Source organism: Lates calcarifer, linkage group LG7_1 (assembly GCF_001640805.2).
Source record: "Lates calcarifer isolate ASB-BC8 linkage group LG7_1, TLL_Latcal_v3, whole genome shotgun sequence".
Classification (NCBI taxonomy): Eukaryota; Metazoa; Chordata; class Actinopteri; family Centropomidae; genus Lates; species Lates calcarifer.
In genome coordinates, this window is record NC_066839.1 from 2,562,425 (window position 1) to 2,576,585 (window position 14,161).

At 38.8% G+C, this 14,161-nt stretch overlaps 3 protein-coding genes across 3 annotated transcripts; 2 read left to right on the forward strand and 1 right to left on the reverse strand.

The window, feature by feature from the left end:
• Positions 1 to 303: 303 nt before the first annotated feature.
• Positions 304 to 3,962, reverse strand: LOC108887477 (cytochrome P450 2K1). The gene is made up of 9 exons (XM_018682928.2): positions 3,602 to 3,962; positions 3,338 to 3,500; positions 3,100 to 3,249; positions 2,842 to 3,002; positions 2,532 to 2,711; positions 2,112 to 2,253; positions 1,213 to 1,397; positions 804 to 945; positions 304 to 716 (listed from the first exon to the last, which is right to left on the reverse strand). Exons 1-9 carry the CDS (start codon positions 3,806 to 3,808, stop codon positions 529 to 531), a joined length of 1,518 nt encoding a protein of 505 aa, XP_018538444.1. The 5' UTR covers positions 3,809 to 3,962; the 3' UTR covers positions 304 to 528.
• LOC127142638 (uncharacterized) lies at positions 3,757 to 8,816 on the forward strand. The gene is made up of 7 exons (XM_051071707.1): positions 3,757 to 3,849; positions 5,513 to 6,624; positions 6,826 to 7,152; positions 7,295 to 7,564; positions 8,072 to 8,167; positions 8,252 to 8,280; positions 8,416 to 8,816. Exons 2-7 carry the CDS (start codon positions 6,567 to 6,569, stop codon positions 8,476 to 8,478), a joined length of 843 nt encoding a protein of 280 aa, XP_050927664.1. The 5' UTR covers positions 3,757 to 3,849; positions 5,513 to 6,566; the 3' UTR covers positions 8,479 to 8,816.
• Positions 8,817 to 9,896: 1,080 nt separating this feature from the next.
• Positions 9,897 to 13,284, forward strand: LOC108887480 (uncharacterized). The gene is made up of 8 exons (XM_051071687.1): positions 9,897 to 10,049; positions 10,210 to 10,542; positions 10,685 to 10,972; positions 11,317 to 11,412; positions 11,510 to 11,538; positions 11,665 to 11,721; positions 12,347 to 12,415; positions 12,769 to 13,284. Exons 1-8 carry the CDS (start codon positions 9,989 to 9,991, stop codon positions 12,886 to 12,888), a joined length of 1,053 nt encoding a protein of 350 aa, XP_050927644.1. The 5' UTR covers positions 9,897 to 9,988; the 3' UTR covers positions 12,889 to 13,284.
• The last annotated feature ends 877 nt before the right edge of the window (positions 13,285 to 14,161 follow it).

Below are 14,161 nucleotides of genomic sequence, written 5' to 3' on the forward strand. Positions count from 1 at the left end.
TTTCTCAGCGCTGAAAATAGTCCAGTTTGTCAGTTTGCACAGTTTATCCAGATTTAGAAACTGTATTAGTCTGAATATGTCATCTTTATTAAACCCTGTTAGTGTGTAGTGTAATACTGTATGTGACTGAATTATTAACAAGAAAATCTATTCATATAAAAATAGAATTTATTAAACAAAGTAACAGAGTTTAAGACCATAGAACTGTTTTTAACCACCACCCCAGATCTTGTTGTGGAGTCACAGTGTGTAAATGGAGGCTCCAGCTCATTGTCAGATCTCATCTTTGAGGGCTCATGGGAATTGGGAACAGGATTACATCTTTTATTTGTGAATGATGCCTTACTGCAGGCCTCATCAAATCATGACCACTAACATGCAGGAAGTACACAGCTGTAATTATGAACATATACATCAAATCATGATGTAACAGTTACATTTAATTTTCTGATAACATCTTAAAAGTAGCTGATTAAGAAATGAACGTCTCCTGTCTTGAATATAAGCAGTATTTTCAGACCCTGCCGCTCACATATGAGAGACAGCACACAGTTTATGAGGTGAAGGGTTGAGGGTGAAGCCCACACGTGGAGTCAGATCCAGTTCATCTTCTGAAACTCCAGGTGGAGGAGAGAAACGAAAGTGCTGCAGGAGGGTGGTGAAGAAGATGAAGAGCTCCATCCTGGCCAGACTCTCTCCGAGACAAACCCTGCGACCTGTGGAGGGCCAGCAAAGGAAAAGGTTTGTGTCCTCTGCAGGTAAGTGAACGTCAAGAAGAAGAAGTGATGCCTGATCTGACTAACCTGCAGAGAAAGGCATGAAGGCGTCTCGCTTGACAAACTTTCCATCTTTGTCCAGGAAGTGAGCAGGATAAAAGGAGTGAGGTCTCTCCCACTCACTCTCATCGTACAGGACAGAGGTCAGGAGAGGATACACTGTGGTCCCCTGTAGACAATACACACATTTAAAAGCTTTCAATATGCTAAACAATAGTATTTTCTAGTGTGATGAAAGTTAATCAGCTCAAGTCTGAAAAGACGTTATTATATTTTAATATTTGCCTGGAGAACTGACGTTCACTCCCTCTAACTAGAAATTTAATATAAGAGGCACAGACAGATTTAGATACATTTAAAAAATAAAAAATTAACACGTCAAAAAAAGTCCAAGGCAGGTTCGAGCCTCCATATCAGTTGTTATGTTCAGTCTGACCTTCTTAATGAAGTGACCCTGGAAGGTGACATCCTGGCTGGTTCTGTGAGGCAGGGCCATGGGGACGATGTTGGCCAGTCTCTGTGTCTCATGGATGACAGCATCAGTGAAGGGCAGGTTCTTCCTGTCTTCAACCTGCACCTGACGACTTCCTAAAACCCTGCTCAGCTCCTCCTGGACCTGGTCTGACAGATGGAGGGTTTTCGTTTTTATGGTTGGAATTCAAATAATTTAGCTCCTTGTCAAAAGTGAGTGATTGAGATATTCGCTCTTGAGACAGAAAAGACATAAGAGAAAAAAACGGAAACTTAATCATAGTTAGAAATAAATCAGTGTGTTGATATATGAAGAATGAAACAGTAACTCCATAATGGGAAACATTTTTTAAGGCAACCAATGGGGTTGTGCTGAGTAAGTACAATTTTTTTTACTTCTTTATTTTGACTGGTCAGTGAAGGTGTAGTTGCAGTAATTGGCTGCAGGTGCGGAAGAGGGGCGGAGACCGCGAGAGAGGCGCGCGGAACGAGAGGAATTGTAAAGCAGGGATCGATTCACCTGGAGAAAGTTTAGGAAACGAGAATAATACTTGTAGACATTCACGCTCGTTCCTAATTTATTTACTGTATGTTCGTTTTGTTGAGCTACGAGGTCGGAGGACTGCATGGCGGACCGGACGACCGAGTGTTTTTTTTTTCTGAAGAGGATTTCGCCTTCATAGTCGTCTGGTTTCTCTCAGACTTTCAGCCGCATCAGCCGAACTGACGCCGAACTGTGAGTTGGACTTTATTTGTCCTGCTGTTGTTTGAAGAGGATTCTGTTGGCAGTGCTACTTAGACCTGATGTTATTGCTTGGACTGGCTGTTGCTGTATGAAAGCTGCAGATGTTTTTAGTTCCTGACCTTGTGTCTTCGGATACTTGGCCATCAGCAGAAGTGCCCATCTCAGTGTAGTTGCTGTTGTGTCAGTGCCAGCAGCAAAGAGGTTGACGACTGTGGCTATAAGGTTTTCATCATGGAAGTGACTGTTGGTAATTCCAGATTCCTGTATGTAAAGATGAACCAGTGCAGTCAAACACATCTGATCCCACACTTTGATATATTACATTACTTTGAATGTTCACACTTGGAGCCATATCGCTCAGTTCTTGTTCTGAAGTCAACATTTATGGATTCATCTATAAATTACTGTGCACTGGAAGACACATTTGTGAGCAGATGATAACGAGGAGAGAGGATAACGAGGTATACAATGACCAAATCTTGATGACATATAGGTGTGAATTAGGGTGTCTGCATCTGCCATGGATAGATGATCCCAACCTCCGCATGTTGTTTTCGGACCAGAAAGGCGTCCACAAATCCTCTGCACATGTGTGGATTGAGAGTCTCTTTCAGACGACTGAACAGCTTTAAGTTCTGTTTCTTATTGGCATCAGCCAGTTTGTGGAATTCCTTCCTGTTAGCGATCCATTTGCAGAACCATGGGAACAGGTTGTATAACTGTAAAACAGAACATGAATGTGTAAAATAACATGTTTTATCTAGTGGAAAAAAACTTTTCTTCAGTTGCAACAGTTTATGTGTCTTGTATATTCATATCATAGTGCTTGATAAACACATTCAGTGATACCTGCATTGATGAAGAACCTGCAAGTTGGATGTTTCTGTTTGTTCGATCGACCAGAGATGTAAACTCTGGATCATCGTATTCAAATCTGCTGCCATAGACCATGGAGCAGATAATATTAGAGACTGCACAGTTCATTGGTTGGGTTGTGTCAAAGGCTTCTCCTGCAACAAAAGAAACAAATAATAAACAAAAATCACAGTGGTTTCTAAAAGCCTAAACTGTCGTCCATAATATAAGTGGATAAATTACATACATTACCTTTAAATTTCTTAAAGACTTCAATCAGGAAGTTACATTCCTCTATGATTTTGTCCTCACATGCCTTCTTGCCCATCCCAAAGTCTCTCAGATTGGTCAAAGCAAAGCGCCTCATTTCTTTCCATGAATCCCCATTGGACCATAAAACCCCTGAAATGAAGTATTATGGGCAAAGATATTAAACACTGTAGGTTAAAGACAATGATTTGAAAAGAAGCTCAGGTTTCTATTTCCTCACCATGTCCTTTATTGAAGTCCCTCACAATTTGTAACTGGTCTCTGTCTCCAAACTCTTCAGCATATTTAACAAGTGCCTCCTTCACTGTCTTGTATCCTGCCAAGACCACCACTTTCTTTGGTCCCAAATAGACGGTGAACACTGGTCCATATTTCTTGGAAAACTAAGGGCAGGGCACAGTAATATCATAACACACACTCTTAGAAAAGCAAGCAGATAAGATAAGCTGCCTCTACAAGAAAGCTACTTCAGCCCCTTCCTCACCTCAAGTAACGTGTTGTAGGGTCTCCCGAGGTCCAGCTGCAGCAGGTTACCAAGCAGGGGAAGTGGTTTTGGTCCTGGAGGATCCTTCCTGTTCTCCTGGGAGTTGAAGCTGAAGGTGGAAACAAGGTAGATGAGCAGCAGGACCACCAGAGCCCCCGACAGGGAGACAGAACTGGAGGTCTGCAGAAACAGATCTAATATCCCCATGACTTTAAGACAAGCTGTGTTCTTTCCAGTGCAGTATCACAGTAAGTTTCCTGCCCTGCTGTGTTTGGATGTGTGAGTGTGTTGACAAGGAGAGATGCCTTTTGTAGCTGGCCTTGAGGGAAACAGCCCAGCCCATGGGTAGGATCTAAATATGGGAAAAGTAAACCACAGAGACGATTTTGTCACTGTTTGTCCTTTCAGAACAGGTTTAACAAGACAGGTTTATTATCTTACAGGCAATACTTCACTCTTCACCTATTACTAGGGAAGAGAGAGTAATCAAGTCTGTACACAGGTTGCAGAGACAAGGGGAGTAAAGTTTAACCTAGATTGGTAACTATATGGCCCAGTTCTTTTAGCTGATGCTTGGGTAATGTTGGTTTTTGACTCTGTCTTGGTAGATGAGTATACTGCAGGCCCTCTCCACCTCACCCATTTGTTACAATGGGTATTGTGGGTATAAGCTGTAAACCTGTATATGCACCACTGCATCTCTGGTTTTGGGATAAACTCTTGCAGGAAAATATAATTTCTCTGTATTTATCCCTGTTACATGATTTCTCTGACATCTAACCTGCTCATACAAACATACACTCAGATTAAGACAAAGACGCTTTAAGCTGGTGTGTACTGTCATGTTTCCTTTAACACAGGAAGGACCACTCTTAATCAAACTAGGTGATAGAGACATGAATGTGGCTTTTCTACAATCCAATATTGATCTAAAGTTCCAACCCTTTTGTGGTTTACTGATAGGAAGCAGATAACACCACAGACATGTGGATGAAAGGTTAGATCTGAATGATTGATGTTCCATTGAAGGAAATTGTGTTGTAATTCATTAGATGACTTTTCAACCTCTAGGACTGATGTGTTGAGTTTGTATGTTCTCCCTGTGCTTATAAGATCTTCAGGGTGCTGCACTGATGCATGATGAATCCATCCATAATTGAGCAATAGATAATGAAAAGACTGTGCAGAGGTATATAAGTATTTACTCTATCCTCATAGATATGAATGGGGTGGATATAGCTCCTCTATAAAACTGTTTCAACAGCAACAGAACATTAAAAAAAAACGTCTTAATGTGCAGGAATCTGAGAACGAGGACACTCACTGAGACAATGGAGTAACAATTACCATCCTGCTCACTGCTAGTTTGAGTATGACAGAAACTAAACTGTCATGAGGATCAAGTATCAACACACTCACATGCACACCCTAATGCACATACACACACAATCTCAGATGTACCCTTTACCTAGATACTATAAACCCATTTTATAGCTTCCTTTACATAGAGTAAGCCTTTCTCAAGACATGAACCAGGTTACTGGGAACAAAGAGAATGTCACTATAGGTTTTATTTTAAACAGACCTTTTCCTTTGTTCTGTCACCTTTCACCCGGCAGCAAACAGGAACAAAACATCAGTAAATATTTTATGATGTACCTCATGATCTTCACAATAAAGTTTCTTAACATTGTCAGCACCTCAGACTATTGAATAAAATAAGATCGAGTGCCTGCATGTGTCTCTAGGGACAGCTTAGGCCTTATACCAGTAAATACATATATGTAAGATTAGGGACTGTAAGTGAGGGTAAATGAGGAGAAGTGTCTATTGGACTGTAATACAGGGCTTTTGATATTTTAAGACTGATTTACCCTTTAAAAATATTACTTTATTATCTGTATTTTCCAGGGAACCAGAGAGCTCCTGCTGAAGATATTTTAAGTACAAAATGAAGAAGAAGTGAACTAATGTGTAAAATGAAAAATATATACGATCAGGAACTGTATGGTTGGATTCTAGTGAATGTTTGATGAGTTGGTCTGGATGAGATTTGAGCCTCACTGGGATCAGAAATGTCTTTTCTTTATCATAACATAGCACAGTATCATCCTCTACAAATGATGATTGATATTCAGTTAATCATGACTCCCTGTGAATGTTGTTGGTAATTTTTTCTTGCTGTGTGTGGATAAGCAACTGTCATAAGTGGTGTGAATGTTTCAAATGTGGTTTTAGTTTGTTCTGCTTCCCTCAAGTGGCCAAACAGATTATTGACATATCAAAGGTCAAACTTGCAGTGTACAGAGTCTGGCTCTCAGGTTTGGCAAGACATAGATCATGTTCTCAAACTTCCAGATTTTTTAAATTCTGGCACAATACATCAAATAACAACACTGATATTTCATATTGTACCTACATGGTGCCTTTAAAATGATGGAGAAATTTAGTTCTTTAAAGAACTCAAATGCATTTTTTGTCTGTTTCATCTTGACTTTTTGTTCCAATGAGTCTTGAGTCATTCTCAGTCTTACAACAGAGCTGTAATAAGCAACCAGCAGGTCACAGGTTACAAAATGAATTCAAAATGATGTGAGATTACTCAAGAATCTGATAATCTGATGAAACATTTTATTTTCACTTACGTGAACCTTGCTTTCTTAGATGTGAAGAATTGGACTGTGTGTCCTTGACTCAGGCAATTAAATGTAGTTCAGTTAGAGTTTTCATCAAGGTGTTAACCACACCTGATGTTTGTGTGGTGTGACTATTTTATATTGCAAAAATTTCCAGAGCTTTGCTGCTGTTGTGCCAGCATTTTCATCAATACACTTCCCCTTGAGTTCTTACTAAAGATTGACTCAAGAGGTGCAATGAGGAACCAACAGGTCTCATACCAATAAAATCTCATCTGTGGTCTCTCTCACTATCACCTTAACTCTTGACTTTTATAGCGAGAAGCACGATGGTTATATTCAAATGGATTAAAATGTCTTTATTTCTGACAGTACTTCTGTTTACAGGTAAGGATTTATTAAACACATGTATTTGAAAGAGGCAATATCAGAACTTTGACAGTTCATGAATTATTACTCAGGACAGCTAAGTTTAAATGATAGATGAGACACATTTACACTGTTCAAATGTCTGTAACTTAAAGTAAGTCTGAACATTAAAGCTGTTTTATTTATTTATTTTTTTATCTTTCTCTCTTGTTCTCTTAGCAGCAGTAAATGGAGAAATTTCCTATACTGTCAGAGTTGGAGATGAAGTCACTTTGTCTTGTGAAAATGTGATAGAGGGTCAGGACAAATGTGACAGAACTACCTGGATGCTCGGTGGTTCGAAAAACTCTGTAACTCTGTTTGAACATGGGCAGATTCATAAAGATGCAGCATCTCAATCAGACAGACTGAGTGTCACAGAGAACTGTTCTCTGGTTATAAAGAAGGTCACAGTTGAGGATGTTGGTCATTACGGCTGCAGACAGTTTAACAGATCAGGACGACAACAAGGTCCAGATGCTCATGTTTTTCTGTTTGTTGTTTCCAGTGAGTATTTCCATCATAATGTTTTCAGCTCAAACTGTCTTGTTAGAACAAAATACTGAAACATTACAATAATTCTGATTACAGTGATGAAGTTCATTTTACTCTTGTTGTCTTTCTCTCACAATATCTCCATCTTCACCAGTGACTGAACAGAAGAACAGAGATCAGGTGACATTAAACTGCTCTGTGAGGACATATGACCACTGTAGACACACAGTGAAGTGGCTGTATGAGGGTAAAGATTTGGATAAAGACTTGAAGACATCACAGTCTGGCTGCTCAGCCAATGTGACCATCACAACTTCTCGTTTGATCACAAATCACAACTTATTCAAGTGTAATGTGACTGATAAGTACACAGGAAACATGCAGCTGTTTACCTTCAGCCTTCAGTCGTCTGATGATAAAACAGGTAAGAACATGGTGAGCTGTGAAATCACTTCAGGATGATGTGAAAAATAACTAATTATGTTTGTTCATGAGACAGACAGGATAGACATCTGTCTTTTCTGCTTACAGTTGTCACTGCAGATGAAAAACGAGCTTTTTTTCTCCACAAGTTTGTTTGTAGTTGTTTTGTCATTTGTCCAGCAGAGGGCGCAAAAACAGCAAGTTTTATATTTAGTAGATTTCTGCTCCAAAACAACAGTACACCTGACAAAAACAAATGTGCATGTTTAAACCAGTTGTAACTCTAATGTAACGGCAACTGCTGTGTTTAAGACTGTGCATGAGGATATTCTTTAAAAAAATGACTCAGCAGTTCTGTCTCTAAAATACACATTGACCCAATCTGTGTGTCAGATATGTGCAGGTAAAGAGTTTAATCCACTGCTCAGAGAGACCTGCCTCTGTGTGTTCCCCATGTTCAGTATCTTTCTATTAACATGTTAATTTTTAACTAAACCTCACTTCACAGATCACTTTGTTCTGAACAACATATTGTTGGCTGTGCGAGTCGCACTGTTGGTTCTCCCCCTCATTGTGATCACTGTTCTTCAGGTCAGAGCTCGAGGTGAGAAAACTTCCGGTCAGTGTTTGGCATTTTAAGACTTTTTACACTTTAAATATTCAACTTACTCTGTAATTTATTTTCCAGGGAACCAGAGACCTCCTGCTGAAAATATGGTAAGTACAAAGTAACAAGTGAAGTGAACTGTATGTGTATATGTGTGATTAGGGACCGTAAGTGAGGGTAAATGAGGATAAGTGTCTATTGGACTGTAATACAGGGCTATCAGTGTGTCACTGTCTGTTTTTCAGGATTTAAACTCTGTAAGAACTGAACAGCGTTCTGGTCCAGCTGAAGGTGGTTTGGGAAAGTGACTCGTCTGATCCAGTCACTGTCACTGATGTTTCTGCTGAGCAGGACATTAAACTTCAGCTGTTCCTCTGGAGCTGCTCTGCAACATTTATCTCTCTCATACTGAAGATTTTAGTCGAGTGATAATAAATAAATAACTCCTGTATATAGTGAAAGTTAAGTTATTTGTTATGTACCATGGCCTCTTTCATAGTTATATTATTGAATTATTATTATTGATACAACAACATGCAAACTTTGTTCTCATGTGGCTGGTGGAGTGGGAGCTAATTATAGCTATTTTATAAAATGGTAAACTGTTGTGTTTTTTTAAGATAATAAACAGAGATGTTGAAACCAGTGTTGTTGCAGTTTTGCGTGTTTATCACAGTCTCACACACTTGTTGATCAGCTTGTGTCTAAAAAAGAAGAGATTGTAATGTCAGAGTTTGACCTGCTGTCTGTGGTGGTGCTGTTTAGACAAGTTATCTCAGAGCTTCACACTACTGCACCTCATACCTGAGCAGCATGACTGTAACACACACATGCATGATGAAGCTTACCACTGCTATGGAAAGCAGAAGTATTAACTAGTCTACGTTTGAGTCTGTGTTAGGTTTTGTGTCCAGTTTTATGACTTGGCTCTTCCTTCATGTGACTTTCCTTTGACTCTGAAAGCACCATGAAGTCTTCCAGGATATCGTCCACAAATTATTGTAGCTGTGCTTTTTCTCATTGTGTTTTGGCAGTTAGCGTTTTCTGTTCCTGCCACAACTCAGTCAAACTCTGTGATAACAACATAATGAATCTGTGAGCAGCCTTAAAACAAAATGGAAAGGTTGGTTAAAAGCTCTAATTGGCTCTAATATCTGGCACAATACATCAGATAACAACACTTATATCTGACATTTCACCTTTATGTGAATGTCTTTTTATGTCTGTCTCATGCTCACTTTTTGTTCCCATGAGTCTTGAGTCATTCTCACTTTTTATCATTAGACCTCTGCTGTCGTGGTTACCCACATTCTTACAGAAACACTTCCACCTCAGTTCTTACGACAGAGCTGTAACGAGGAACCAGTGGGTCGCAGGTTACAAAATTAACTTTAAAAATGACGTGAGATTACAAAAGTATCCAATCACTCAATCTACACTCAGCACAGTCCACTGTTCTAGTTGTGTGTCTGAGCATTATTGTGCATTTTCTTCAAGGCTCCTTGTGATAAACCATTTGTTTTTAAACAACATGAACCAACATGCTTTCCCAGATGTGAAGAATTAAACTGTGTGTTCTTGACTCTCAGGCAATTAAAAATAGATTAATTAGATTTATGTGGAGAGGGTAAAAATATGTTGCTATAACTTCCATAGCTCTGCTGCTGCCCACATTCTCACCAACACACTTCCCCCTGAGTTCTCAGAAAAGAATGACTTAAGAAATACAATGAGGAACCAACAGGTCTCAGACCAATAACATCGTCTGTGATCTCTCCCTGCTGCTACAGTATCACTCTGACTTTTACAGCGAGAAGCATGATGATGGATTTAAAATGGATTAAAGTGTCTTTATTTCTGTCGGTACTTCTGTTTACAGGTAAGGATTCATTAAACACCTTCAATTATTTAAAAAATCAGTATTACTTCTGGTAGTTTATGAAGTCATATTCAAGTTGCCGTAGCTAAAATTAAGTCTGAACATAACTGTTTTCTTGTTTTAGTTTATTTGTCATCTTTCTCTCTTGTTTTCTCAACAGCAGTAAATGGACAAACTTCCTCCATCACTGTCAGAGCTGGAGACGAAGCCACTTTGTCCTGTGGACATGTGATAAAAGATCAGGATCAATGTAACGGAACTACCTGGATCTTCAGTGGTTCAGGAAGCAGAGCAGCAGTAACTCTGTTTGAACATGGGCAGATTCATAATAATACAGCATCTAAATCAGACAGACTGAGTGTCACAGAGAACTGTTCTCTGGTTATAAAGAAGGTCACAGTTGAGGATGCTGGTCGTTACACCTGCAGACAGTTTAACAGATCAGGACGACAACAAGCTCCAGATGCTCAGGTTGAACTGTCTGTTGTTACCAGTGAGTATTTCCATCATAATGTTTTCAGCTCAAACTGTCTTGTTAGAACAAAATACTGAAACATTACAATAATTCTGATTACAGTGATGAAGTTCATTTTACTCTTGTTGTCTTTCTCTCACAATATCTCCATCTTCACCAGTGACTGAACAGAAGAACAGAGATCATGTGACATTAAACTGCTCTGTGAGGACATATGACCACTGTAGACACACAGTGAAGTGGCTGTTTAAGGATAAAGATGTGAATAAAGACGAGAAAGACTTGAAGACATCACAGTCTGACTGCTCAGCCAAAGTGACCATCACGACCTCTCATTTTATGTCCATATCAAATAATTATGCGTTATTCAAGTGTAATGTGACTGATAAGTACACTGGAAACATGCAGCTGTTTACCTTCAGCCTTCAGTCGTCTGATGATAAAACAGGTAAGAACATGGTGAGCTGTGAAATCACTTGTTCTTAAAGCACTTCTTACTTTTCCTGTGTAGTTGTGTGCAGATGGTAAATAATCTCTCTCTTTCCTGTGAGTGGAGACATTGTCTTATTCTCAGGCTCAGATCCTGTCACTCACTTCACTGCTGTTTACAAACCAGACGACTACATTAACAGTCAGGAAAGATCAGTCAGTCAGTTTAAATACAGAAAAACTGAATTATATTTAGCTGTGCTTGATGAAGTACTAGGATGGCATTGAGAGTCTTTGCTACTTTAGCTGCAGGATTTTGGTTTGAACTGAACTGTACAGTCATGTTGTTCTTCATGTTTTCAGATTTTCCAGAATGGGCGACGTTCATCATTGTGGCTGTTGGTTTACTAACACTCTTAATGATTTTTGTGGTATTCATCAAATGGAAGAGAAATAAAGGTGAGAGCATTTAGAGATGAAACTTGAACCTAAAGTTTTGGTATGGGTACTGATCTTGAAACCTCATTGTTGAACTGACTCTCATTTGTCTTTTCAGCAAACAAAACACAGATGGATGACAAGATTGTGAGTATTAAAACTGAATAATGAAATGTTTGTGTGATGATGACTTTTCAGTGTGAACCAGTATTTGTGGTCATGATATTTTGTTTTGAGTACACCTTGATTTAAACTGTAACTGTGTTTGTTCAGGGGTGGAGCTTAGACTCTGCAGTGCCTCCTTCTGCCCCAGAAACCATTCAGGACACGGTGAGATCACACACTACTTACTCACGGTATTTGTTCTCTGACATGTGCCAAACAGTGACTTTAGTCTGATTTCCATTTTCAACTGAGATGTCAAGAGAAAATAATGTGACTAAAGCAGAACAGAAAAAAATAGAAAGGAGTGAGTCAGTATGAGTCCATGTGCAACTGGAGAGTGACTGTGTTATCTTCAGTGGTAGAGATATAAAAGTAAAAACTATGAAAGTCCTCACAGCCAGATGTACTTTGTACAGGTACTCATGATGCTTAAACCTCCAAATTTACTGTAGTATCATCTCTATCTTTAATTTAATCATAAAAAAACTAAATACGGTTTTTAATTTATTTTTCTGAGGAATGTTCCAGAGGTGAGTGTCATGTCTGTAACTTGACAGAATATGAAACATGGCAGGTTGCAGCATTCGATTTAATAAAAATTGATATGATTATGGCATTCTGTGTCTTTTGTCACCTGAAGGTCACCATAGATTCTCCTGCATGATTTGAGGGAGGTCATCCAGTTGGTTGCAATCTGTGACCTCACCACTAGATGTCACCAAATCTTACACCATGGTCTTTAAGCATTGACTAAATTAACCTAGTTACATTCCTTGTCCTCACTGTGCAGGCTGATCCTGAAGATGGTCTCTCCTACGTCTCCGTCAGCTACACCAAGACATCCAACAGTAAAGCCCAGGTGAGCTGTCTGATTAGATATATTTTATCTTATGTAAGTTTGTGATTGATGGCATTGATTGTGATATTAGTCTGTCCAGCTCATTAGTCTAAAACAATATAAACAAAACATAACAACTAAAGACCACACTGAACTGAAATCTGGATATTTGTGGCCCTCAGTGGTGAACCCTAATGTTTTGTCAGTGATCTCTTCTGATGCCACCATCAGACCAACATGTCAAATTCACACTCAACACATCTAATAGCCTAATGACAGATAAAAGCTGCAGCAAAGTAAACACTCCTGTTGTTAGATGGCAGCAAAATCTGGATTTGAAACTAATTTGTTTAACCTTTTTCTCACGGGTTCAGGGTAAAGATGGTGAAAATGATACTGTCACTTACACCACGGTCAAAGTTCACTCCTCTTCTGCTGGAGCCTCCACTGATCCCTGCGACCTCTATGCTACCATCATTGACCCAAGCATATAAGAGTCAGTATAGTCATAGCTCATATTATAGATGAGACATTTATAATTTACCATTTACCATATTTGACACTGATGAATGTCAAATATATGTAAATAAATGTTACCTGTATCTCTGTGGGGAATTTATCTATGCAGAGAATTTGATATTTTATCCTAATAATAATAAGTTATTTACAATATGCAATATTGATTTTGTTTGATGCATGAAGGAAAAGATGAAAAACATATTTAAGATGTATTTTTTTTCTTTTGCACCATTTGTTTTATCAACATTTTAAGGATTGTTGCAAAAAGCTTTTTGTCCAGAAGGTGGGGTAGTAGATTAGCTAGAAGCATGTGGTAAAATATAGTATAGAAGTAATGACCCCTCCACTCGCCATGTGTAAAACAAATAAAATAAAAGTGAGTATAATACTTTATATGGTATATTTCACTCATTACTTTCATTAGTGAGTTTTTGATGATATTTTATTGAGTTTTCTTGTTATTTTCCTCTGTTTAAGCATTAGCTACATCTGTTATTGTTTGACACTGAGCAGCGTCTATGTCTCTGTTGGGTTCGCTTTGAAAAATACACTGATGTGACGTGATGTCCCACATACATGGCATCACTCTTGAGAGTCAGCTGAATATGTGGAAACCAATTTTTTCCTGCTTTTTTCAGATGTTTTTAGAAATGAACATCTTGAAAAGTCAATGAAAGAATAAAGAAATGACAGTCAGTCAGTACTCTGCATGTTGATGCTCCTCTTATTCAAAATGTCGCTCTTTTAACTTTTAAATTTGACCTTTAACTTTTACTCCTTTAATTTTCACACAGCATACAAAAATCATATACTTGATGTCCACCAGAGGGTGCTGATGCTGACAGTGCTGCCGTTACTCACCCTCTTGTAACCTTGTGCTCCCTGTTTGATAACTACTGTCACATAGTGCACAGGTGCTCACATTTTACTGCAGCTATGGTCAATGAATAGGCAAGCTGTAACTGCAGGAATGTGACAGGACACCACCAGTGGACAACCTAAACACACGGTCAACATGAACCTAAATTCTAGCGACTCTGGGCTTCGGTTACAATAACTGAGTAGTTACAGTATTATCACTGAGTGAGATCTGATATAAACATCTGCTATGATCATTATCTAGAGTTTCCAGCACAACTCAAATGACTGTGCTGATTCTTCTTTCCAGTTCTCAGAAAAAAAAAGACCTGAGAGACACAATGAGGAAGCAACAGGTCTATCTGTGTTGTTTCCCAGGTGCTACAGTAT